This window comes from Balaenoptera ricei, chromosome X (genome assembly GCF_028023285.1).
Source record: "Balaenoptera ricei isolate mBalRic1 chromosome X, mBalRic1.hap2, whole genome shotgun sequence".
Classification (NCBI taxonomy): Eukaryota; Metazoa; Chordata; class Mammalia; order Artiodactyla; family Balaenopteridae; genus Balaenoptera; species Balaenoptera ricei.
Window position 1 is genome coordinate 99,442,422 of NC_082660.1, and position 27,344 is coordinate 99,469,765.

The 27,344-nt window shown below is 40.0% G+C and overlaps 1 protein-coding gene and 1 long non-coding RNA gene across 3 annotated transcripts in view; one reads left to right on the plus strand and one right to left on the minus strand.

Moving 5' to 3' along the window:
- Positions 1 to 16,807, minus strand: part of AMMECR1 (AMMECR nuclear protein 1) — a 115,703-nt gene extending 98,896 nt beyond the window's left edge. For both annotated transcript variants that reach the window (XR_009500232.1, XM_059911037.1), the window contains exon 1: positions 16,310 to 16,807. Coding sequence is in view for 1 of the 2 variants with exons in the window: in XM_059911037.1 (XP_059767020.1) it covers positions 16,310 to 16,782 (473 nt within the window). In the remaining variant the exon portion in view is untranslated. The remainder of the gene's footprint in view (positions 1 to 16,309) is intronic.
- Positions 16,808 to 16,963: 156 nt separating this feature from the next.
- Positions 16,964 to 27,344, plus strand: part of LOC132357670 (uncharacterized) — a 28,732-nt gene continuing 18,351 nt past the window's right edge. The window contains exon 1 of the long non-coding RNA XR_009500257.1: positions 16,964 to 17,150. This is a non-coding gene — a long non-coding RNA (uncharacterized LOC132357670). The remainder of the gene's footprint in view (positions 17,151 to 27,344) is intronic.

Consider the following 27,344-nt stretch of genomic DNA (forward strand, 5'->3'; position numbering starts at 1 on the left):
CATAAACACTTTAAAAACTCACTTTAATAGAACATTTACTATTTCATCACATACAACTGACTATTCATTATCATGTTGCCAAACCAAATTACAAGTTATGAAAGAGTCTGACAACAATGATAGCATTATCCTAATACTAAATTAGGAGATATCAAACATATTATAAGCGGTTCTTCATTTGGAGAGCTCTGGGGGTCCTGAATGAGTTTAGTTGCAGGTTCGATATGAAAAACGACCTGCTCATACCCTTGTGTGTATTGTATATGTTGCGGGGGTGCGGGGGCGGTGGCGCAGAGAATGAGAACCAACACATAAAGCTTTCCATATGACTTCCCTGCCCCTCAAATTAGCATCCAGAATTTGTACATGAGACTCTGGGTTTGGGGGTCATGCTGCAGGGCAGAGAGGCATGTTGCTGGAAAAAAAACTGTTGAGTATCACTGACTTAATGTTTAAAACACAGTAAAAGTGATTACAAAGTCATTAAGCTCTTCTCTGAGAAAAACAATTTAAATTGACCAAATCTTCAATATAGAGGAATTCACTAATAAAAATCAACGATAGTAGTCTCAGTGCTATTTATGATGCTATCATTCATTCATAGTTTCACTATTCTAGTCTATACATATTTTTAAAAACCAGCATGAACATATGATAAAGGTATATAACATGATAAGTTTTCACTACTAGGTATCTTTAGAATTCATGGACTTAGAATCTGCAATTTTAGGAATGTATGAGCAAGCATTACAGTCCTTGATTAAATAATTTTTCATTTTGCTGACATTAATATAAATAACTTGAACCTTATGTACTTTAAGGCCAATACGTGTGAATGAGTTGCTAAGTTAGTAAGTCTATCCTATCATCCAACCCTGCGCTGGATGTTTTCTTTGCATTGTAAACTACGCAATAACTCAGGAAGTGATAAAAAAATTGTTTTTGAAAATAAATGGCCCCCAAATAAAGCAAATTTCTACTGCTGATGATTAATATAAGGAAATGCTTTAAGAGTCATAAAGCAGTGTTGGTTCTTAGCCAGAAGATATTAATTTTGGATAAGTTAGAGACTAATGTGTTGAATTCAGCTTTGACTCAGATCTATGACATAAAACATTTTATGAGGGAAATTACATGCTAAAATATTATTTGTGCTTTCAGGATAACTCATAATCCCTTGGGTCAGGCTTCTTCAAATCTGCTTCTCTTCATCTAAATTATATTAATGGGAGAACAGACACATCAAGAATTTCCATAAAAACAAACAAAGGTATTCCTTTGGTTCACCAAATGTAGGATATTCAGTGTGTTTGTTGACCACCCCCCTCAAAATGCATTCTTAGGCAATAGCTTAAAAACTCCTGACTGCAGAAGTACTAGGAAAGAAAGAAGCATTTATCTAAACATATGGAAACCTAGAGTTTAAAACAAAGCAGTAGAAAAAAATAAGTAAATAGTACCAAATAGCCTTCCAAGCATTCCAATCTTCTATAAGAATGGAATCATAGGTAAAAGATAAGCAGGTGATTAAAGCCTGTGCCATACCTCCTTGAGAACAATAAACACATGTTCTTACCCTCCTGCGTACAGCTACATGTAGCCAGGTCAGTCCCCAAATAACAAACAATATCAAATAAATCCACAAAGATCTTATGATGTCAATTATACACATAGAGATAAAGATACCCACTTTCAGGTAAAGCACAGGAAGGAGCACAATGGAACATCTCACTTATTCTCTGCTTTCAAACTGCCTGGAAAACCTAGAAATCTTTGAAATCTAGCACTGCCCTGAATTCAAAATCAGTCCAGTTAAACAGTGTTTATGTACTCCTTTAGATATTCAAATCCACTGTTTGAAAAAACTTGGAAGTCATAAATTCACAACCTCTCTACCACCATCACTCCACCACCTCCCCAAACTGGAAAACTAGCAGGACCAGTAAATAGCTTTCTAGATAATGCAAAGTGGTTAAACACTGCTAGGATTTAAGTGGTCAAAATTCTATATATTATGCAGTTGCTACCAAGCCTTCAAATATTCAAGACGACTGCTTTCAAAAATGATGAAGCGCCATAGAAAAATTATGTTGAGGAAGGGGAAGAGAAGGATCCTCCTGAATTTGTGCTTCAATTTTGGGGTGGGGGAGATTGGGAGACCAAAGTATTCAAATAAATATAACAACAATTCTGAAAACAGGAAAGCACCAGTGGCCCTGCTGGGCTCGTGCAAGTTATTTAAGTTAATAAAGGGTTAATGAATGGTTATCATGGGATGGCAAATAATTATAACTCTTCATGAAAGTGAAAGAAAGCTTCAAGGCTAAAACGCTCCTCTTCTGTAAAAATTGACCTGAATTTCTCTAGGTTGAACTGAAATAAACACAGCAAAGGTTCTAAGAACAGCCCATTGGAGACAGGAACCAGGACCCTTTGGACCTACACCCATTTTTTCACTTTAAAACGGGATTTGCTTGTTCTCTTGCCACAGCCAAAATGGAAAACCACTGACTTTTTTTTCCTTGATTGTGCTCTACACTATGGAGGCCACTGCCCATTTAACATGACTATTGTTTGAAGCCTGTGAAAAATGAAATTGGCATCTAAGTGGTTCAACCCTGTATAAACAAAATTACCTCTCCTTCCCCTGGCGTGGGCATGCACCTTTGTTAATAAAGATTTTAAGCATACTGAGAGTGATCAGGGACCTTTGTGTGGTCTGTCCTAAGAACCACTGGATTCCATTTGGCCTCCTACCCTACTGTATGGCAGGGGTCTATGATCACCTATATAGGCCAAAATCCATCTCTTCTCCAAAAAAGTTGATTCAAAAATATTTCACTACCCCTATTTTCTTTTAACATCTGGTATATCTTCACCTCACTGTAGTAACAAATAATTCAAGTTACAGATTATTCATAATTCAAGGCTATGACATCAGGGAGAGCTGATCTACTTACAAACATAACCTGACTACATAGAGAACACTGTTCATAAGCATTGTGCTAGTGTTGTTTTTTACTTCCTGAGTATGCTGGCACAACGTTCATGCTTATGTGGCTAGAACCTGTCAGAGATCAGTCTCATAGTTGCGAAATAATTTCCTTATATTCTGAAACATATTCTAGAGAACAAAAAAAGTGAGTTACTAAAATAAAATTTTACAGGGATCACTGAAGAAGAATTTGGGGGTTCTAAACTTGTATCTTAATAAAATTAAAGACAAATTATCAACAAAAAACTGAGAATTTTGCTCTTTTGTCTTCAAAGAGCAATTGTTCAACATAAAATAAAAATATGCTGTCCTATTGTAATTCAGGAAACTATTTTAGAGTTTTGTTTCTAAATAATACTATAAAACCTTTAAAGATTTTGCTTATATAGTTTGTGTCTTAAGAGTTGTAGCATTCTCGAATAGGGTATGTTAAGAACCATAAGGAGGGGCTTCCCTGGTGGCGCAGTGGTTAAGAATCCACCTGCTAATGCAGGGGACACGGGTTCGAGTCCTGGTCTGGGAAGATCCCACATGCTGTGGAGCAACTAAACCTGTGCGCCACAACTACTGAGCCTGCGCCCTAGAGCCCGCGAGCCACAACTACTGAGCCCGTGTGCCACAACTACTGAAGCCCGCGTGCCTAGAGCCCATGCTCTGCAATGAGAAGCCCGCACACCGCAGCGAAGAGTAGCCCCCACTCACCACAACTGGAGAAAGCCCACACGCAGCAACGAAGACCCGACGCAGCCAAAAAAAAAAAAAATTAAAAAAAAAGAACCATAAGGAATACACCCACTAGACTAATCTAAAGCTAATTTAATAAATAACATCATTCAAAAATTAGTACACAATTCCCCTGTAATTATTATAATTCCCAGTATCTACCTTATGTGGGTTACATCTGCAACATCCAAGTAAAATTTCTTCATTAATTTATGGAGGAAAAAAGTGGCTTAAAGCCATTTAATTCTATAATAATTAGGGTGGTTTATTTTTTCAATTATATAATCTTTGCAGCTATTCAATTTTCCCAGCTTTATGTTTGAGATACTGAAGTTTAGAAGAGAAAAAAAGAACACCGAACATAGAAGGCACTCAGGCAAAGGGTGATAAAACCAATGTTAATCTAACTGACTTACGTTGAATGTCTATTGATGAATGAAAGTACTTTGTCTACACAGCAGACTCCTACTTGTGTTATTTCCCAGTCTCTTGTCCAGGCTTCATGACATTCATGATATTAAAGAACCTGCTGAGGCATAATTAACTGGACAAAAGGGAAACTTTACCAAGACAGAGGCAATTCACAAGCCATTAACAGTTAAAAATTGTCAACTGGCAGACCTTCATTTCCCAATGCCTGAATTACAGCAACAGTCTCGTGATGGATCCCCTTTCTTGCTAGGATCTCCCCCACTTCAAACTACCTTTGTGGCACCCATTGACCACTGTCTAATGCTCATTCTGACCTCTGTATCTTTAAGTCGTTTCCCTGTCTAGAATGCTTGATCTATCTATGAAAAAGGCCAACCCAGCCGAATCCTACTTTGTCCACGAAGCCCTCCTATATAACCCCAGCCCACATTAGTCGTTGTCCAAACTCCTACAGACCTCATTGTCTCCATCACTCACTTGGCCATTAAGTCATATGTGACCTCATTACTTGTTTCCTGAATCTTGTCTCCTCAATATGACTGCAAGCTTTTTTAAATGCAGGAAGCATGGCTTATGTCTATTTTATAGATCACTCACCCGCACCCAAAAAGGAGCCTACCACAGTGTTCTGCCCACAACAGTTATATCACTTGTTGAACTGAAATATCAGAATTAACCATAATATGAAGAGCAGTACTAGCTTAGAATAAGAGATAGGTTTTGAGGTAAAACACACTGTCTTAAGATAATGCTGGCAAATAAATCCTGAAGCGTGAACAAATATTCATTTTTAAATGTCTATAAGCAAAGGGATAATCATGGTGGAATTTCTATTTTCTCCTTTAGAAGTGCAGAGGCATCTCTAAATGGAAGAAGTTAGAAACTGCTCCAAAATTCAAATGAATGCATTACAATTCAGTGCTATTACTTAAAAATGTCTGCACCTCTGCTAATGATAAAGAACCTCATACTGGTTGTGTAGACAACAGGGCAAATAAACAACTTTCAAGACCCATGACTTTACCATACCTATTATTTCACAGATGCCACTACCACATTTAGATGTGAGCTCTCCATTAGAAACAAATGTGTACACTGTAAGAAGCAATTTCAAAAAGTGCTTAACCAGTTTATACACACACATATGGACTGAAAGGCCTTACTTATAATATCCCATGAGGCAAGATGTCTTCCAATTTTCCATCTCTCTAGAAAACACATTTTTTCAGAAATATCAGGATTAACTGTCAAAACTAATGTTCTCCTTTAATGCTTTGGTCCCTCCTTCCACCTTTAAAAGTGGGTGAACAAGGGCCAAGCTCTGACCTGTCAAAGATGTTTCCTTATATTATTATTAGCAAATTCGTTAGAAAGCCCTAAAGAACAGAGGATGAGATAACGACCTAAAAGGAAAGCTAGAAAATCAAGCTCTGTTCAAATACAGGTAGTTGGTATTAAGTCTACTAACAAAGCAAATGATAAATGCCAGGTCAAATACTAACTGAAATGCTACTAGTTTGAAATGTTTTTTAAAAATTGTTGTTTCTGCCTCTAATGCCTTTAATCTAGTTTATTCATAATTTTCAGTAAGTTTGGAAAAATAATACCTCAAAGCCTAAATTAGGCTCTCTTGTAAGAGGGGGAAGGGTAAGCTGGGACGAAGTGGGAGTAGGCTTCATGCATCTCTAATGTGGGTTGGTAAGATTTTTAAAAGATTCTCAACATTCCTATGAAAACTTACTTGCTTGAGGTAGAGCCACTATTACGTACCTTTAAAAAGTAAGCTAAACATGGTGCTTATAGTTAACAGTACTGTACACTTATAAAATGTGTTAACAGGTTCGATCGCATGTTATGTGTTTTTTACCACAATAAGAATAAACTTGCTAAAATCAGTATACATCTATATGATTGAAGAGAAATTCATTAACCAAAAATAGCTGATACTCCAGTTACCTCTAAGAGTGTAATTTGCAAATTAAATCGACCATAGTGGGTCCTGTTAAGAGACACTGGAGATAAGGTACAGAAGAGCCGAGTATACTCAGTAGGATGCCTTCCTATGACTGCATTCTGCAATCAGACATTACACCTGGGTCTCTCCTTTCATAGTATCTGTTCCATAATCTTTGTGATGGAGAATAACTATGAGCAGCAAGCTATGTAAAAGAAACGTCATACATCTAAGGAGAGGCTATTAATACCTAAATACACAGGCCTAAAAATAAGACACATCTGAATACCTGAGGATTTATAACTATGTTCAAGGATAAATCAAGAAAAAAAAGATAATGACCAGAGAGTGGCTACATTTATCCATTTGGACTATACTTAAGCTACTTGTCCCACGGCTCCCAAACTTACCCAGAGGCCTCATTCTGAGGACACGATGTGAATGGTTTTCAACGTGGTCTCTAGGAAGCACTCGGGGGACCCGTACGCAAGTCCTCTAATGTTATTAAACTTCATGCTGTGCATCTGTTGCTGATAGGAATCATTTCTTTTTAACCAGAGTGCCACGACTCTTGGTCCTAAAGGAGGGACACCTAGGTTTGTATCATGTAAAATACGCCTCTTGCAGCAGTCCCGCTCCAGACTCCACACTTGGTCTCTTTATCTGCCCTGAATCCAGGCATCACCTCACTTGACAACAATCTCATTTTTCTCCTTCCCTGATCCCCACGTGCCCCCTACTCCTGCCTCCAGCCCTGTGTGACTCTCTGTCTCCACAGAGCCATGCTTTCTGTGTGGAAGGGTGGATTTCTGCAAAACAACTTGCCAAACAGGGCAATGGTTAGAGGACTTCGTAGAGTAAAATACACCGCAAACCACCTATCACCTCATTAGTGTCAGAGAAATAGAAGCAGTATCATTCCCATTTGTTCTTGTGGGGTTTTTTTAAATTGACAAGGGTGTGGGGTAGATGGATCCAGGAAATGAACAAACATTTTCAACCACTGACTGCCTAGCCCCCTACTTCTACCATCAAAGAGCTATTCCACAAAATCAAGTACCTGGCCAACCTACTGGCAAGTTTTTTGTTTCTAATGCAAACAAAGCATGGGAGTTTCTGTTTGCCTTAATCATGGGGAACTTCATGAAATGCATCGGAAGGAATACTCTAACATAGAAAAAAGGCCAGAAGACTTCATGAGACTCTTCTTTAGTGAATAAATCACCAACACTGTCTTCCACGTACCACCTTAAAAAAAAAAGTGAAAAGAGCACCCAGCATCTAAACACTTACCTCACTGTTGTTCAAAATCAGGATACAGAGGGTATTTGTCTTACTACAATGAGGTTTGTACTGAGGTCCAAGTTGTACCAGAGATGTAACTTATTTGCACCCAAACCACCTATACCTAACCATGTGGTCTTTAGGCTACATAAGCAATACTACTGTCACAGAGAAGAAGCACACCAACGTGACTAGCACATGAGCATTTCTTTGAGGCAGACACAGTGCTGTGGCCGTTAGGCTGACAGCACCAAAACCGATTTTTCATAGATCCCATACTATGAGAATGACTCAAAGATCCACCAGTGCCTGAAGCAAAGCAGAGAATCTGGTGTCACCACCTTGCAGCAATCCAAGATCTCACTATAAGATATGTTACTAGAATTGTGTGTCATATGCTTACAGAAAGCATATGGAATGGCAAGGCGAGCTACATAGGCAGTTAAGTCAATCTCACTCCTTTCCATTACTAGAGAGCTGGTCAGCATCTTCTGGCAGGATATTGCATAATACAGTCAACTGTGCTCTCCCAGCATTGCATGTGGCTTTGGGTCACAGTGTGGATTATCTGTAAAATGAAACAGGGGAAAGGCAAGAATCATCAAGACTATCACAGACCTTATTTTAAAAACTAATATTAGCAGGCCTGGACTCAAGCAGAACTTTTCACATTTGCCTATCCACTGAAGATTGCAAAGATCACAAAGCAATATGGCTAATCCTGTCCACTGATAACATCTCTCTTTCATTGCTGAGCAAAGCTGCAAAACAGATCCAGCTTGATTCTTTATTTTCTAAGCTTGAGGACATAGGACCTAGAATCTAGTACCAAACAGTACTCGCAGTCCTTCACAAATTTCCTTTAATCCAAGGCCTGAAACTATTGGTTGGCCAAAAAGTTCGTTCGGGTTTTTCTGTAAGATCATACGGAAAACGCTTGAACGAACTTTTTGGCCAACCCAATACAAGTTTCTGAGATGGTCCTCCACGAGGCTCTATTTTGTTGACAACTGTGCTGTGATAAACACATAAGGAAATATAAGAGTCACTGAGTGCTTTCAAATTGATAAGCCTGAAGACTGAGAAAATGTATAAACCTACATTAGGGAAACCCAACATTCTGTCAGGTATTTTTACTAGCAAGACAAAGCTTAAAACTATCACTGATCTCTACCCATTTCGGCAGTTCAAAGTCACAACTGGGGAGACAGGGAGGCTGGAGCGATCCCAAGATCATCACAATAGCTCTTTGCTGCTCTGTGGTTCTGTTAATGAAAAAAGAAATAACATTTGCTAACTGCCAACACTTGAAATATACATATTAAGAAATCTGATTTCAGGTGACCAACTATTTGTTTCATCCCATCCCCTCCCCCACCATGTTTTTAACTGACACCACCATCCTCCTGGTTTCTCAGGCTTACAAACTCTGAATTATGTTCAAAGCCTCACTTGCCCCAGCAATGGGAATTTCGTAGATTTTTTTTTCTGCAATGCCTCTTTACTCACATGCAATCACCTGATTTCAGATCCTCATCCAAGAGCTCTCTCAGCTATCCTTATACGTGATCCAAATTCGATCAAACCAACATGTCTTCTCCTCCTTTCTCTCAAATTAGATAACAGTTGGGAATAGGTGAAAGGTGGGCGGGGTAGGTTCTTACACTTGGGATCCAATTTCATCGCCATTCCAACAGAGCTGTTGAACAAACTTTTCCTGAGCACAAGAATAGCTAGGCACAGAGCCAAGAAAAGAAGAGGCAATGATGGAAACCAAAAAACAGGTGAGCTGCAATCTTTCCACTCCTACACAAAACTTGGTCCTAGAGTGCGAGTCTCTGCATACACTGACAACTTCTTCCACTTCTTGATTTTTCAACATTCCTTTATTCACAAACTCTGTCCCTGGGGCGCATTCCCTACTTTTGCAACGCCAGTTTTCCTCCTGCCCTCATCAGCTTAAGCCTCGCTGGGCTCCCCTACCTTGAGACTCTTCTCCTTCCAATTCATCCCACATTCTAGAGGACTCGTCTGCAAATTCTGTTCCCTTCCTAACATGGGAAACTATAATCAGATCCAATATTTCTTATCCAGCATTCCCAGAGGGTTCCCAAGACAAAAGGCTACTTTCCGTTTCCTTGAAGTTTTATGATCTTAGAGACCAGAGCAAGGGGATTGGTATGGCGAATGCTGAGTGTGCAAGTTGCTGACTGAAGACAGCTGCTGGGAATCCCCAAGTGCTGTGGCAAGGGGTGTGGCGGTGACAGCAACTGGTTTGAGAACAACCAAGTAAGACTTCCAGATCTACTGGTCATACCGACTCTTACCAATAGTCTCTGTACTTCTGCCATTTAAAACCTTGGCTGAAAAGTTGTCTTCTCCCAAAAGCCTTCTTCCTGAGCACTCCTTTACCCCACGTCATTACCATGCTTAGGTACAACATTTTTCATGTATCTAATTCACCCGTAATCATGTATACATTGCTCTGTAAGCATTTTAAGCAACTTTGATATCTGTATCATATCTTGAACAAGACTGTGAGTTCTGTGAGGATAGAACTATTTCTTCTATTTCTCTAGTTTCCATCCACGGAACTCAGCATAATGTATATGCTTAAAAAACAAAAAACAAAAAACGGGTTTTTTCCCCAGTGACATATAATTTCCACTCAGCTACTCAACACTAACATTTTTAAGGTTGAGCAAGTTTGAAAGTATGATACATTAAAAGCTGCAGAAAATACACCCACACTTGATAGAAAAGATGCCACTTATAGTTGGACCAAACATAAAATACGCCCCGCCCAACCAGCTATATTATTGCCCCATACTTTTTCCTCTGGGCGCTTTTCTTTCTACTACATAAGCTTGTGGCTCATTTTTGCTCTTAGCAACACTAACTACAGAAGCTCAACTCTAAATAAGTTTACTGTTGGGAATCTACTCTTCCCACCTACACAACCACTGGCTTCCCACACTGTTTCCAGTGTCCTGTGAGCGACTGCCCAATTACTGATTGTGGAAAGACAGCTTACACACTGAAGGTCCATTCTTGGCAGCCCCTGGGTTTTACTGCTGGTCCTCACTCACTTAGCTTAATTGATTCAGAACAGTATCAAAAAGAGACATTATTACACAAGTTTGGGGAAAAAAAGACTATTTAAGAAAATTTAAATGCAAAAGCCCTGGTCATTGTGCTGCTTTAAAACAGGCAAGCATGTGTGACATGGAGAGAACAGAAAAACGCCTATTGAAATAGGGAACTTTGACTAATCTCATTGCACAAGTTTTAGTGTTTCACACATATACATTCTCAAAAAGATGGTCTGTTAATGGGAAGCACAACTGACTTCAAAATTATAATAAATTGCCATAATAGGGTATAGTGTTTTAACGCAAATACAATTTCAAAAAGTGTACAGTCTTTTAAAGACAACAATGTGAATGTTAGTATGTTTCTGAGAAACACATACTAGAAAAAAGCAACTTATGCATGGGCTAACAGAGCATTTTTCTCTTTCTCAGTAGTGGTCCTTCTTCCCACTGGACTGAGAGATCCCAGCAGAGGTTCCTTCTTGGTTGCTACCCACTAACTGGGACCTGAACACAGCACAAACACAATACATAAGCAAGAAAAATCATGAGCTAGATTATCACTCCCTTTGGCCACATGGGGGAGAAGGTAAAATAAGCAACGAGTTTTCCTTTGTAACTAAATATACCTTGCCCTACGTACACCTTTATGCATGGATATAAAAATAATTTTGTAATTTATATTTCTACATCCTACCATTTCAGTCACTGATGGTTTTTACAGCATAAATGACAACTGGGGGCATGCCTGCTTTTTTTTCCTATCAGGAAGACAGGACACCGGACTGCCTTCCAATGGAAATCAACACTGTTGCAAAACAACCCATATAACACATCCAAAAATGCTCAACAATTTTTCAGACAATTTTTTTAAAAAAAGAAGAACTATATGTTATGACCATTACGCTAGCGTGGATAAGGAAATCTGTACTGGCTTAGTAGCATCATCCGCAAGAAACACATACACCTTCCGGCCATTCTGGTCAGTCTTCATCCAAAAAGGACATACTAGAAATATAATAGTTTGTGTTTAAAATGCTGATTTAATATCACTTTGACCTGAGCTGCATTATCAAATCATCTTTTTTACTAACATGCGATAGGATTGTTACTGTTCTGGTGAAACAAAGTGCCTACCTCTCACCTCCCTAGAGCAACCCAATTCCTCCCAAGCACACAGAGAAACAGTAATTTGACTACTGCGACAAGAAAAAGGTAATTGTTCAAACACCTGATCAGAGTCTCTCAAAATCTGCATGTCCAGGAGTGGATTTTTAAAAAATACATTTTGTTCACTGCAATGGAAAAGCCACACTTATCGATGTTTAATAGTAAAACATATTTTATGTGCTATGGTCTATACAGAATGTAGTACTGCATTAACTTCAAAGGTGGTAAGAAGATTAAAATTAAAAGTTCATGGGATGTGACATGCAACACAGCATTAAAGATATAAAGACTGAACAATCCCAGCCCCTTAGCAGGATCCTTTTATATTTCTTTGTTAATGAGGGAAATTCTTAAAATGCAATCCAGCAAGCGTAAGTATAAGTAAAAGCTTTCAAAATCTCATCACAACATGTTATTTAAGCGAACTAATCATCAAAGCATGTTTTATGGGAACAGAGGGGGACTTTACTTACTAAAATCAATACAACTCACTTAAACATATACTTGAGCTGCTTTTAATTCCTAAAATGTGCCCCCCACATTTAACAATTTCTGAAAAAAGACCGAAAATCGTACCGCAGGTTTCCAGGTGAGGGTTTCCTCCCTGCCAACCCCACCTCGGACTGAAACCATCCCAAGAACCTCAGACTCTTATGATGATCTTGGCAGCCTTCAATCTCCCTGGTGCTAAGTTAGAAAGACCACGATAAAATATACTAACACGGAAGCAGGAAGTTTTATACTGGAAACTGACAGTGAAAACTGCCCTTCCCTTACAGTTGCTCAACTACTTTACTCAGGTCTTCACCGCTCTCTAACCCAGTGGGTCTCAACTTGTGGTCCTGGGAACTGTAGCGGCAGCATCACCAGGGAGCTTGTTAGAAATGCAAATTCACGGCTCCACCCCAGACCGACTGAATCAGAAACTCTGGGAATGGGGCCCAGCAATTTGTGTTTTAACAAGCACTACAGGAGCTTATGATGTACCCTAAAGTTCGAGAACCACTCCTCCCCAAACTTTAATGTGCATAAGAATCACCTGGGGAGCTTGTTAAACTGCAGATTCAAATTCAGCAGGTCTGAGGTGGGGGTCTGTGAACCTACATTTCAAACAAGTCCCCAGGTGATGTCTTCTGCAGACCACACTGCAAGTGTTTCCCAAACTGGCTGTTTACCAAAAATCACCCAGGGTGCTCATAAAATCCGAGTACCCAGGAACCACCCCAGACCAAATTAATCAGAATCTCAGGAGAAAGGCCTAGTCGAATACAACCACTGGTTCTCCTCCTCAGCTGCATGTTAAAATCACCTGGAGAGCTTTTAATAATCCTGATGCCCAGGCCCCATCCAAGACCAATTAAATCAGAATCTCTGGGGTTGGGACCCTGGCATCCATATTTTTTAATAATTCTTCAGTGATTCGAATGTGCATCCAAGGTTGAGAGCGACGGTTCTGGAGTCTAACTGGCTCGACACCTGGCACAGTGGATCCCTTTATGGTAGCAAATGGTTTCCTATAACGTGGCTGTGTTCCCATCTATTCAATATAAATCTAAGAGCTCTGACTTTGAACAGTAAAATGCACCTAAAGTCATTTTTTTAATCATGTCTTGAATCTTAGTTCCGTGGGCGAATGTGGCTGTGCAACTGAGACCAAGGATTCAGTAATTCATTCCTCACTTTGAACACAAATGTTACCTGCCTTCCAATAAACAGATTTCCACTGTCCTCCCAAGTCCCAGCTACTGCTACCTCTTCGCAATGAGGTAGGTACTCCAAGAAACAGCAGCAACAGTGAAGAATTTGTATCTACACAGCCTTTTCCTATAGTGACATCCTCCCCGCCAAACCTGAAACAGATAGATCACTGGAAATCTCTAATAACCTTCCAGAGTGGAAGGGTCACTGATGAAGCTAGAAATTCTAAGCCTATAAAAGGCAGATTTCACCAGTGACAGACATTTTGACAGAAAGGTCCTGGGAAGGGATGAAAACGGTGTGCTTTCCCACAGGAGAATGTGCCACTGTCGAAAGCACGTCTTCTGGTGGACAGAGAGACAGGACCTGAAACAGCACTGCTCATGACACCACGATCCTAATAACTCTGACGAAAAAAAGAAAAGCAATGTGCCCATTTCTGTCTTATGGCCCCCAGCACCAAGCCACACTAATAAGTACACAATGCTATTAAATATGTAAAACAGAAAGGAAATGGGTTCTGGTTACTAAGGCACTGTCAAGTGATTATAGTTATTTCACTCCCATAATCAAACACTGCTTTTAAGAAACTTTCCTGAATTTTTCCACCGTCCACCTCAAAAATGACTTTAAGATAAATGAAAATAAGATGCAGTCCTCTTTGCACTTAAGTGAACTTTCCTTCTCCCCTTGGTCATGTTCAGCGGCTCTTCTAAATTCGTTGTTTGGTAGAATACATGACACAGCCAAGGCCTGCTAAATAATAGTTATTATTCTTCCACCATCATTTCAACATATCCACAGTGGTCAAAAGGGTGTCTTATTTTTTTCTGTTTAATTCCATGAAAAAGAAATCCAGTGGGTGGACTATTAGAGGAGAATCAATACCTAAATACGTGTGCAAAGTAGCCACTGTTAAATGACATTTTCAAAAGCATTTTCTGTATGAGCTGGTCAAGCTCACTTTCCTTTTAAAATTCTTGTTACAGTCATTCAGTTAACCCAAACTCACTTTAAAATGTGTGAAAATAGCACCTCCTGAAAGTGTGTTCGCATATGCTTTGGAGCAATGGAGCGTGAATAGTAAAACAGCCTTTGCCAAACTCATATAACTAAACAGGAGTGAATTTTTTGCAGTCCCATGACTTTGCTGAGCCAACCTATGTATCATCCCCGGACTGGCTTTAATACATCATAGACATCCAAGAGAAGACAGAAAAGTCACAAATAAGTGACTCAACCTAATAAATATTTCATAGATTTTTTTTTTTAACATGGCAGTCTTTTTCAAAACGAATTCTACTTCTTAACCAAAAACTAAATTGGCTAAGTACAGGTGTGGGTTTAGGATTTAAGCTTTTAGAATTAAAACTATGAAACTTATCAAGATATTTAATTTATTTGACAAAGTATCAGTCTCTATGCTCTTTCATGCATTTCTTATGAACCAATGCCCAAAGAGGAACCAAGTCTGAAAGAAAACGCACAGACCACAGAAGAGTGGCAAAAATACAAAATTAAATACATTTCAAGCATCAAAGCCAAAGAAAACAAACGAAGCAAATTTATAATTTTCAGGACACTTTGTTGTAATTTCCACTTTACATATTAATTGAATATTTTTAGTGTAGGCAGAAGTGTTTATACGTATCCAGTCACAGTCTAATCCCCTAATCTCACAAAATGAAAAGAAGCAGTTTAAAAAGAACATCAATTCAGGTATTTATGATATGGGGACAAGGGGCACTTGTCTTAGCTAGAAAAAGGGTTGATGCTTTTCAGTATAAGTTTCACTGAAATTTTTCTCTATTATTTTTCCTGTTGATGCTAAGAACTCATAATAAAAACAATCACCCTCTTTGTCATTCTGCCCTTCCTTGGGCTTTACATTCTGTCTAGCGTTTAACTCAAAAAGTCAGTTTACACTCAGTTTACACATTAAAAAAACAACATATGCCCCATCTCCCACACATCCAAGCGGACAGGGACCAGAATTAACCTGGCTTTTAGCTGTAACAGTGTTATTTTAAATAATCTCAACCACACACTTGAAGGATAAAATAACTAAAAGGACAAAACCGAAGGAAACCGTAAAAATTCCTCCACACTTACTGTTCAACTATTTCTCGAACTGTCGAGCCTAACATGGGTTTCTTAAAAGTGAAATCGACACAAAAGCGAAGGTACGCTTAACGTACAAACTGACAGTGGCTCTATGGGGACAGCTCTCTTTGAATGAGCTATTACCCAGACGGTGAAATGAAAAAAAAAAAAAAAAAAAAAAAAAGTCTCACTCTTTAAATGTGAGAGAGCCGGCGGTGCGCTTCACTAGAAACACATTTTAATGGGTATGTTCGGATAAAAATAGGTACTAAGGGAAAATGTGCTTTGAAGGAAACCTCCTCCCTCCCCAGGACACAAGGAAACCCGAAAGAAAAAGATGGGTAAACTTCATTGGCTCCGGAGCTAAGTTCCATCACTAGCAGAACAGAAGTTGGATAGGTGCTATTTTTCACGCTGCAATGGAAGAGTAACTCTCCATGTGCAAGGTACGCGGGGCGGGAATACCGGCGGGGCTTTCACAGGGGGTCAAGGAAACCCAAGCCAGGAGAAGTCAACATCGTGAGGGAACCAGACCTCCCAAACCCGGGCGAATGAGACGCAGGGTGGCGAAGGAGAGGAGAGGGTCAAAACTCCTCGAAGTTACCTCAAAGAGAAAGTGAACACCTCTGGGAACCAGCGCGCCATCTCTCGCGGCAGCACCCCGCTCCAAGTGTGAGGCGCTTGCCTCTGAGGGCAGAAAGCGCGGGGTGCCCTTACTCAGAGCGAGCGGCTCCGGGGACCCGGGGCAGCGAGAGGGGCAGGGGCAACGGCCGGCGGGGAGGCTGACTCGTACTTTACCTCAACTCTGAGCCCCATCCCGAGCGCAAGGGAGAGGGCGGCGGTGGGCACGGTACTCACTAGGGCTCGTTGGTGAACCGGGGGGTCCGGGGCTGCTGGTATCCGTACAGGTGACAGTAGAGCACATCGAAGCAAAAGCAGCACATCTCCGCTGACACCACCATCTTCCGGGAGCCGGGCGATGAGGACGAGGCGGCGGACGACAAGGAGGGCGAGGGTGAGGTGGCGGCGGCCGGGGGAGAAAGTAGGGTGCCCACTCCGCAGCTCGGAGGGGGCGACAGGGAGATTCCCCCGCCGCCGCCGCCGCAGCCCTGAGGGGGAGAGAGGGTACAGCCGCTGCCGCTACCTCCTCCGGCTAGACCTCCTAGCCCGTTGAGCCGCGTACCGGCGCCTCCTAGTCCCAGCTCCCCGGCTCGGCACTGGCTCTCTCCGCTGCAGTGGGAGGAGGAGGAGGCGCCACCACCGCCACCAGAGCCAGAGGGGGGCGAACTGGACAGTTTCTGCTTCTTCACCCCGCAGCAACCCGCCGCCATCTTGGAACACTCTCCCCCACGCAGCGCTTCCGACCCATAAGTGAGGCGAGCTGGCGGCGGGGGCGAGCACGCTGCGGCCCCGGACGCCGGGGGCGCGCCTGGGGCTCGCGGGCCACGCGCGCGCGCGCCGCTACCTGACCCGGACGCCCGGCCACGCGGCCAGCCCTCGCGCGCCCCCGCCCCGGCGCGCGCCCCGCGCTTTCGCGGCTCGGCACCTCGCGCCTGTCCCGCCGGCCTCGCGCCTCCTCCTCGGAGCCGAGCCTCAGCCTCCCGCCCCGCGGCTCTCAGAGGATGAAAGACGCGAAGCCCAGTAGGAAGGAAGGAGAAGGAAAGAAGAAGAAAGCGGAGAGTGGGAGCAAAGGGAAGAGGTGGGCACGCCCCGGGTCAGAGGAGGGAAAGGGAAACTAGTGGGAGGGGAGGGGGGGGAGAAAGAAGAAAGTCCGAAGTAAGTGTCCAAGTCTCAAAGCCCAGCTCGATGACGGGCGCTGCACATAGTGTTAGTGACACTTGAGCTGAGTTACGTGGAACCTGAGCCACCGGCCTCAAATACGCTGGGTTCTGAACTGCCAGAGTGTGAGCAAGCAGGTGCTCAGAGCTCCACACCTGAGATCGCCCCTCTAAAGTCTGTACAAATCAGTCGGGGAAATGGCCACACTGCAGTGGCTCAATCTGAGCACGCACCAGAAGTTTTCCAAGATTATGGTAAAAGAGCAATACTCTTTCCATTCTTTATCAACGAATACTGCAGCCCGATTGAATCTATATATCCTCTGTTTGTTCCTCAACTTCCCCTCCTAGCCCCGTGAAGACGTTTAAAAGCAAAACATAAAGTCCTAACCAACACCTCACTGGTTCACAGATGTTAATTGTGCTCTGGAACTTGTGGCGGTGGGTAATTGGGAGAAGGGGCTGGCTTGGGAACAAAGCAAATTAGAAATATATCTGTAGTCAGCATAGATCTTACAGGTAAATAGGGCAGGTAGTATACTTAGTCACAAGTTGAAAGATTTTGTTTAGGTATATAATTAGATAGTCGTTAGTATTCATTTTAAAAATTTCTCAAAGAATGCTTGGATGGATGAGGTAGATGATTGAGTCAGTCCCATTCTGGGCACCCGAGACAATCATCAAATGTAAAAATTCATAGAAATGAACCTGATAGAAACAAAGTGTAAGTTTTTTTGCATCGTGTCCACGCCATGCCAAAACATCTAGACAAAGTGAGGTATCTATCTGCATACTTGGAGGCATCAGAGGATTGATCAGATTTGTCAACTTGGAGCTAAAATGTGTGGGATCTTGCAAATAGGTGAGGGCTGTTCATTCCACTTGGGGGAAAAATAAGTTTATTCATTCAACAAATATTGAGCCCCTGTGCCATAGTATGTGCATGACACTGTACTTATGTTAAAATCCAGGAAGTATGCTTCCCACTCTCAAAGAGTTTATGAATTAAGTCAGATCTGTGTACCTAATCAGATAAATAGCTACTATTTATTGAGCACTTTTTGGGTTCTGAGTACCATGCCTCATCTTACCCCATAACCCTTCAAATAATATGTTATGTCATTTGATCCTCACAGTAACCCTCTGAAGTTGCTCATTTACAGATGAGGAAATTGAACCTCAGTAGTAACTTGCCCAACATCACATACCTAGAAAGTGATGGAGTCAGGATTTGAACGCAGGCATGTCTGACTCCAAAAACCATGCCGTTGTGCTACACTGCCTCTCAATACCAGTGTATGATAGAAAGCTAGAGATGGATAAAAGATGGTGACATTAAGCTACAGTAGGTGGAACGGAGGTTAAATAAAAATAAGAACTTAGTTTTTATGGAAAGATTGAGAAACACTGAAATATGTTACCAAGGAAAGATGAAGACTCTCCTTAAAGAGAGATTTTATGAAATAGACAGATCAATTGTCTAGGATGGTTAGATACAACCTGAAGACAAAAGAGATGGTTTAACTAGTTTGTGATATGTGATCACATCGTCTCAAACCTCAGCATCCCTGTTAGAACTATCGTCCTGTTTGAGGCAAAATAACAACTTATTGTCAACCACTAGTGTAGTTTTGAAAAATGCATTAATTTGTTTGTCTGTGTTGCAGAAGAGAAAGCATATTGGTTTTTTAAAAATGCTCCACAACCACCGGTACACTGTTAGGGTGTTTTGTTTTGTTTTGTTTTGTTTTGTACTTTATCCTTAACTCTCAGAGCCTACCTTTTAATTTGTTTGAAACTAGGTCAAATACAATATCAGACAATAGGTACCAATTTATTCACCACTCCACTAAGAAGTGGTCACTTCTAGTAGTAGAAAAGCAGTGCCATTTAATGACATCACACAACAGTTTAGCACAGGAAGCAAAGTAGGATACCATGGATGGCTGCTTCTGCTAGGGGAATTCAGGAAAGCAGAATGTAATCTCCCGATTTAGAATTTGGCCAGTAGACAAGAGTCTAACGCCCCTACTCTTGTGAAAATAGCAAGGAATCTTTAATAAGCACCAGTAGTCATGTCCTTAGTTCTGCATTTCATCTAAAAGACAAAACACTATCATGGCTATAGTACCAGGCTAGGGGACTGAAGCAATGGGAAACCCTAAGACAAGGACATCCCAGTTGAATTACAAAAATAGCTTTTCCCCCAAGGATTTAAAATTCCAATTACAAACCTCACAAGCATAAAGGAAATAGACAAACCCAAACATGATCATTGCAGAAAAGACATCATTATTTGACCACTAAGCGTTACTATCTGAAGTACTTTGTTGAATTGGCTGGCTAAAAGGGGGGAAAACACTCTAACTTTTTCGTCTGTGCTAACTTCTCCTGAGCCTGGCTCGTCTCCCATACTAACCTTGAGCCTCAAGGTGCTTTGCAAATCCCTTGGCAAGCAGTGGTGGTGGTAGTAATGCCTCCTTTTAGCCTTTGAGGAAATACCTCTCCTGGTCTTGTTTTCTTGCAAAGTCACCACCATAGAAATAAACATATTTCATTCAAACATAAATAAAATCCACAGATCAAATTCTGTGGGAAAAAAACTTTTTTTACATCTCAGCAAAGTGCACACTGGACGGGGAAACTGACCTTGCTCAGGATTCTCTTGACTTAAAGTGTAAAGGTCAAAGTATGATAAAGCAAATGTGTTTCTACCCGCTGCTGATACTGGAGTGATAATATCCTCCAGAGGAAACGTTAAGGTGCCTTCTGCTTTTTGTAACTGACTGTCAAGCTGGGAGCTAAAGATCCCACGTTTCTTTTAAATAAAAAAAGTAAATAGGCCATAGTCTCTTTGTCGACAAAGCACATTCAAACTGTAAGCATTTCTGCTTCTGCATCTGCCTCTAAATTGCCGTTAAGTAACTCTTGTCAAATGTTTTGTTATACAACTGTGAAAAGCTAACGCACATTATTTACTATGTGGTAAAACTGGGAATTGAATTAAACCCAATAGATCCTGATTATTTTATCATTACCTCAATTTATTCTCATGCTTACAATATAGTTATTTTTCATTTCAGAAAAAGAGAATAATTGTAATTCGATGAGTAGTGAACACTTTTATGTTGCAAAATTATTTTCTTAGGTTTCTGGCAGTGTGGGTGAGAAGAGGAACGTTCACATAGTTCAATTAAAAAAACTTCCATTTATGCCCAAACAAGTGTTATTTTTATCCTCTGTCATCAAACTTTCTCAACTGTCATCCTTGAACAACTGCAGAATGTAATATTATTAGCTACCACTTTGATCTAACCTTGTACACATATGACACATGGTTGTGGTGGCGGAGGTGGTGATCAGTTCCCTTTTATACTTGAATGAATATGTGAATAAATACTGAAATTCTTTAGCTACTTTTCAATTCAAATGGATAAATCAGCTTTTGTTTTCTTGATTACAAATCAGCTCCTGCCCTCCTGAAACCTGTTTTTAATGAACACATTAATGAGACGAAGGACCATGGTCTACTTTTGACTGTTTTCTAAATAGTTGTTTCATTTATATCTTCTATTGTCAACTGGAATGCAAGCTAATTGAATGTTGTTTTGCTACCTATTTCCTTGAGACAAAGTTATACGAACTCTTTAATAAGATTTAGGTATGCGAATATCTATACTGAATGTGGAAGTATTAACAAAGCTAGCTAACCGTGGATTGGAAAGGAAAGCTTTTTAGGGAGAAGATGATCAAAGCGAGTGTTATCTTGGGCAGTTAGGGGAGTTGTGAGCAACCAAAACGCGAAGGTGTCTACCATAGTTTGGAGAATCTTTACTTGACTATTTCCCTCTTTTCTCTTTTCTTTAAAGACTTCATCTACTATCCTCTATGCATTTAATGGGGTGAGAAAATGTATATACCGCAAGTGTGCCCCACCTCCACATTTAATTATGAACATATAGTTGTTTTCCTATAACTAATCTCATCCTGTTCTGGAGCACCTATTCCAGTTGCCTGGAGGCGCAGGTTGGGCACAGGTTGGACAGATTAAGCTTGTCAATTAGAATATAGAAATGTGTTCTGAATTAAAAGTCTCTTTTGTGCAAGCATTTGATTTACACTTCAAACACACTCATGGCAGTGAGTGAGTCCCATAATCTCTGCTGGATCCTAGCTGAAGTTTAGCTCATTTTGCCTCACCCTACTCACTTTTTAAATGTCCATAATTTATGGCTTATTCTCTCACTATGCGCAATGCACAATGACTGGGTCAGGAAGCACATCTGTCTCTCTCCTTACATACTACTGCCCAGGATTCCTACCTCAGCTCCCAGTGGTCTGCTAGCCCTCTAAACTTCAGCCATATCCTCCATCCAGCCCCTGACTTTAGGGCTGTTCACTCATGCCACAGCAACTGCCTGGCAAATATGCTGCCTCTTAATTCTCAGCTGCCTTCTGCATCCTCCACAGGTCCCCACAAGGAATTCTGGATTTCTTCCATGCCACTTGACAGGCTTCTCTCTAACTAACCCTCCATGCTGCCATTTCTACTGCAGATGCTTCATGGTGGCTTATGGCTTTTCTAAGGGGCTTGAAATTTCCCATGCTACACCCTGCTCTATGAGTCCCCCAAACACCTCTGATTCTTTCTTTCTTTTTTTATTTTGAGATATAATTCACAAAGCATGCAATCCACCCATTTAAATTCAATGGTTTTTCGTATATTCATGGAGTTGTGCGATCAGCAACATAATTTTGGAACACCTTCGTAATCCCAAAAAGAAGCTCCATACCCATTAGCAGTCACTCTCCATTCCCTCCCATCGACCTGCCCACCCCCCAGCCCCTGGCAACCAATAACCTACCTTTTGTTTCTATAGATTTGCCTATTCTGGACATTTCATGTAAATGGAATCATACAATACTTGCCCTTTTGTGTCTGCCTTATTTCACTTAGCATCATGTTTTCAAGGTTTCTCCATGTTGTAGCATCTATCAGTACTTCATTCTTCTTTCTTCATTCTTCTGGCAGACTAATATTCCATTATATGGCTATACCACAGTTTATCCATTCATCAATTGATCGGCATTTGGGTTGTTTCCACTTTTTGGTTATCATGAATAATGCTGCAATGAACATTCATGTACAAGTTTTTATGTGGATGTGTGTTTTCATTTCTTTTGGGTATATACCTAGTGATGGAATTATATGCTATATGTAATGAGTTATATGGTAACTCCATATTTAACCTTTTGATGAACTGCCAGACTGTTTTTCAAACTAGCTGCACCATTTTCAAACTCCATCTGTAGTGTATGAGGGTTCCAATTTTTCCACATTCTTCCCAACACTTGTTTTTATCTTTAAAAGAAGTATTATTGTAGCCATCCTAATGGATGTGACATAGTATTTCATTGTAGTTTTGATTTACATTTCTCTAATGACTAACGTGCTTATCACCTATTTGTATATCTTTTTTGGAGAAATGTTTATTCAAATCCTTTGCCCATTTTTAAACTGAGTTATTTGTCTTCTTATGATTAGGTTGTAAGAATTCTTTATATATTCATGATACCAGGATATATCATTTTCAAACATTTTCCTCCATTCTGTGGGTTGTCTTTTCACTTTTTAAATGGTGTCCAATTTATTTGTTGCTTGTACTTTTGATATTATATCTAAGAAACCATTGCCAAATACAAGGTCATGAAGATTTACATCTGTGTTTACTTTTAAGAGTTCCATAGTTTTAGCTCTTACAGTTCATCTTTGATGCATTATGAGTTAATTTTTGGACACAGTGTGAGGAAGGGGTCCAAGTTAATTCTTTTGCATATGGATATCCAGTCATCCCAGCCAATATTTGTTGAAAACACTCTTTGTTCCCCATTGAAATGTCTTGGCACTCTTGTCAAGAACCAATCAAGAATAACATAGGGGTTTATTTCTGGACCTTCAGTTCTATTCCATTGAACTATATGTCTGCCCTTGGGTCAGCACTACACTGTCTTGATTACTGTAGCTTTGTAGCAAGTTTTGAAAATGGGAAGTGTGAATCCTCTAAATATGTTCTTCGTTTTCAAGATTATTTTGGCTCTTGTGGGATGCTTGCATTTCCATATTAGTTTCATGATCACCTTATCAATTTCTGAAAAGAAGCTGGTTGGGATTTTGATAGGGGTTGCATTGAATGTAGATCGCTTTGAGGTGTATTGACATCTTAACAATATTTAGTTTTCCAATCCATGAACGTGGGATTTCTCTCCATTTATTAAGGTCTACTTTAATTTCCTTCAACAATGTTTTGTAGTTTTCAGAGTATATGTTGCACTTCTATTGTTAAATTTATTTCTAAGTATTTTATTCTTTTTGAAGTTATTGTAGATGGAATTGTTTTATTAATTTCAGTTTGGGGATTGTACATTACATAGAAACATAACTGATTTTTATATATTGATCTTGTCTCCTACAACCCAGCTGAAATGTTTATTAGTTCTAATAATTTTTATTGGATTTCTTAGTATTTTCTATATACAAGATCATGTTATCTGCAAATAGATGTTTTTACTTCTTCCTTTCCAATCTAGATGCCTTTTATTTCTTATTCTTGTCTAATTGCTTTGGCTAAAATCTCCAGTACAATGTTGAATAAAACTGGCAAGAGAAGACACCCCTGTCTTGTTCCTGATCTTAGGGGGAAAGCTTTCAGTCTTTCACCATTAAGTATGATGTTAGCTGTGGGTTTTTCATAGATGCCCTTTATTACGTTGAGGAAGTTCGCTCCTATTTCTAGTTTGTTGAATTTTTTTTATCATGAAAGGTTGGATTTTGTCAAATGCTTTTTCTGTATCTAATGAAAGAATCATGTGCTTTTTGTCCTTTATGCTGTTGATATGGTGTATTACATTAATTGATTTTTGGATGTTAAACCAACCTTCCAATCCTGGGATGAATCCTATTTGGTCATGGTGTATAATCCCTTTTTATATGTTGCTGGATCAGTTTGCTTGTATTTTGTAGGGATTTTTGCATCTATATTTATAAGAAGTATTGGTCTGAGTTTTCATGTGATGTCTTTGTCTGGTTTTTATATCAGGATAATACTGGCCTCATAGGATGAGTTGGGAAGTTTTCTTCCTCTTCTATATTTTGGGTGAGTTTGAAAAGAATTGGTATTAATTCTTTAAAAGTGTGGTCAAACTCGCCAGTGAAGAAGCCATCTGGTTCTGGCTTTTCTTTGTTGGGAGATTCTTTTTTAATTACTGACTCAATCTTGTTACTTGTTATAGGCCTATTAAGATTTTCAGTTTCTTTTTGAATTAGTTTTTTTTTTTTTACTTTTTTTTTTGTCTTTTTGAATTAGTTTTGGTAGTTTGTGCATTTCTAGGAATTTGTCCATTTCGTCTAGGTTATCTAATTTGTTGGCATACAACTGTTTACGGTATTCTTTCCTAATCCTTTTTATTTTCCCTGTAGGGTCTATAGTAATGTCCCCTCTTTCATATCTGATTTTAGTAATTTCAGTCTTCTCCCTTTTTTCTCTCTTGGACAGTCTAACTGAAGGCTTGTCAATTTTGCTGTTCTTTTCAAACCAATTTTTGTTTCATTAATTTCCTCTATTGTTTTTCCATTCTCCATTTCATGTATCTCTGTTGTAATCTTTACTATTTCCTTCCCTATGTTTGCCTTGGGTTTACTTTACCCTTTGTTCTAGTTTCTTTTTTTCTTGGCCGCACCATGCAGCATGTGGGATCTCAGTTCCCCTTCCAGGGATTGAACCCGTGCCCCCCACAGTGGAAACACAGAGTCTTAACCACTGGACCACCGGGGAAGTCCCTGTTCTAGTTTCTTAAGGTGAGAGGTTAAGGTATTGATTTGAGATATTTCTGCTTTTTAAATAAAGGTCTTACAGCTATCAATTTCCCTCTAAGTGCTGCTTTAGCTGCATCCCATAAGCTTTGGTGTGTTGTAGTTTTGCTTTTGTTCATCTCAAATTATTTTCTAATTTCTCTTGTGATTTTTTTTCTTTGACACATCAGTTATTTAGGAGGGTTTTATTTAATTTCCACATATTTGTGAATTTCCCAAATCTCTGCTATTTAGTTCTAATTTTATTCCTTTGAAGGTAGAGAATATACCTTGTATGATTTCAATCATTTTAAATGTTTTGAAGCTTGTTTTGTGGCCTAGCATATAGTCTATCCTGGAGAATATTCCACATGCACTTGAGAATATTATGTATTCTACTGTAATTAGGTGGAATGCTCTATGGATGTATGTTAGGTTTAGTTGGTGTATAGTGTTGTCCAAGTCTTCTATTTACTTATTAAGGAGCAAGAGTGGCTCACATATAGCCATAATAAGGTTTTTGGGCTTTTTTTCAAAGAGCCAAATGGGAAGCCATTGAAGGGTTCAATAAGATCAATTTTGCTGCTATGTGAAGAACGGTACTAGAGGAGAACAGAGAGGAGGAAGCAAGACTAGGCAGGAAACTTCCATAATCCAGGGTAGGCCTGGACCTAGGTGGTAGCAGTTATGATGAAATAAGGTGAGATATTCTACATAAATTTTGGAGTCAGAGTTAACAAGACTTACTGTTAGATATGTTGTTGAGGTAAGGAAAAAGAAGGAATTAAGGATGATGCCTAGATTTCTTCTTTAAGTAACTGAATAAGTGGTGGTGACATACTGAGATGGAGAAGATAGGAACAGGAGCTGTTTGGGAGAAATAGCAAGAGTTCTTGACGTAATAAGTTTAAGGTATCTGCCAGGTATCCAAATGGAGATGTCAAGTAGATAGTCAAATATGCATGTTAGGAACTCAGAGTAGAGTCTTGAAATAAACTTGAGAGTTATCAGCATGTAGATGGTATTTGAAGCCATGATCTGGATGAGATAGCATGGAGAAGGAATACAGTGGCCCTCTGTATCCATGGGTTTCGCATCCACAGATTCAACCAACCACAGATTTTGATCCTCAACTGGTTGAATCTGCAGATGTGAAACCTGCTGATAAGGAGGACTGGCTGTATTCCTTGTCCTACGCCATTTTATATAAGGGACTTGAGCATCTGTGGATTTTGGTATGTGCGGGGCCTTCTGGAACCAATCCCTTGTGGATACTGAGGGTCAACTGTATAAAGAAAAAAGAGAAGAAAACCCAGGAGTGAGTCCTGAGGTACCACAATGTTAGGAGAAATCTGCAAAGGAGACTAAACAAGAGCATCCAGTGAGGTAGGGGGAAAGAATCATCAGTGTCGTGTCACAATATCCAAAGAAGAAAATGTTTTAACTTGGAGGGAAAGGTTAACTATGTCAAATGCTGCAGGGAGTTCAAGTAAGATAAGGATAGAGAAGTGTCTATTGGATTTGGCAAGATGGAGGTTGCTTGTTGCAATAATAGAAGTAGTTTCATTGGAGTGGAGGAGCCTGAAGCCGGACTAGAGTGGGTTGAAAAGTGAATAGGGAGGTGAGGAACTGCTGATAGTGTGTATACAGATAACTGTTGAAACAGTTGGCTCTGAAGAAGAGCAGAGAAATGAGGGGATAGCTAGAGAGGAATGTTGGGTCGAAGGAGGGCTTTCCTTTAATTATGGATAGTTTCTAGAGCTATTATAAGTAGTTGTTTTTATTATCATTATAAGCATTATGTCTTTCTTGGTCATCATTACAAAGTCTTCAGTGAAGTATACCTACAAGTAATTTTTGGGCAGATGAATTAATTCTGAAACACTTCTATCCTGAACAGCACAACTACTGAGATCTCAAAGCATCAATTATTATTCTATTCTGGTTTCATAAATAGGGAGATGGATAAGATAGGGTTAGTCAGGAAAGATGGAGGACTGAGCTGGATGGAAATGATGAGCACAGGAGGAAGGCAGGCAATAAAATGCTTGGATTTGGGTGGTGGTGGGGTTCCAGTGAAAATTTTGATGGCATGATGTTTTTACTGCCTCAGCAAAATTTTGCTCTTCAGAATCACAGCTGGGCTTAGTGATTGCTTTGGGCATAGCTTGTCTGGGACTGTAGTAAACATCTACTCTCAGGCCTTTAGCACAGTACCCGTTCGTTCATTGTACAATTTTGAGCAAGTTACTTAACCTCACTTTCC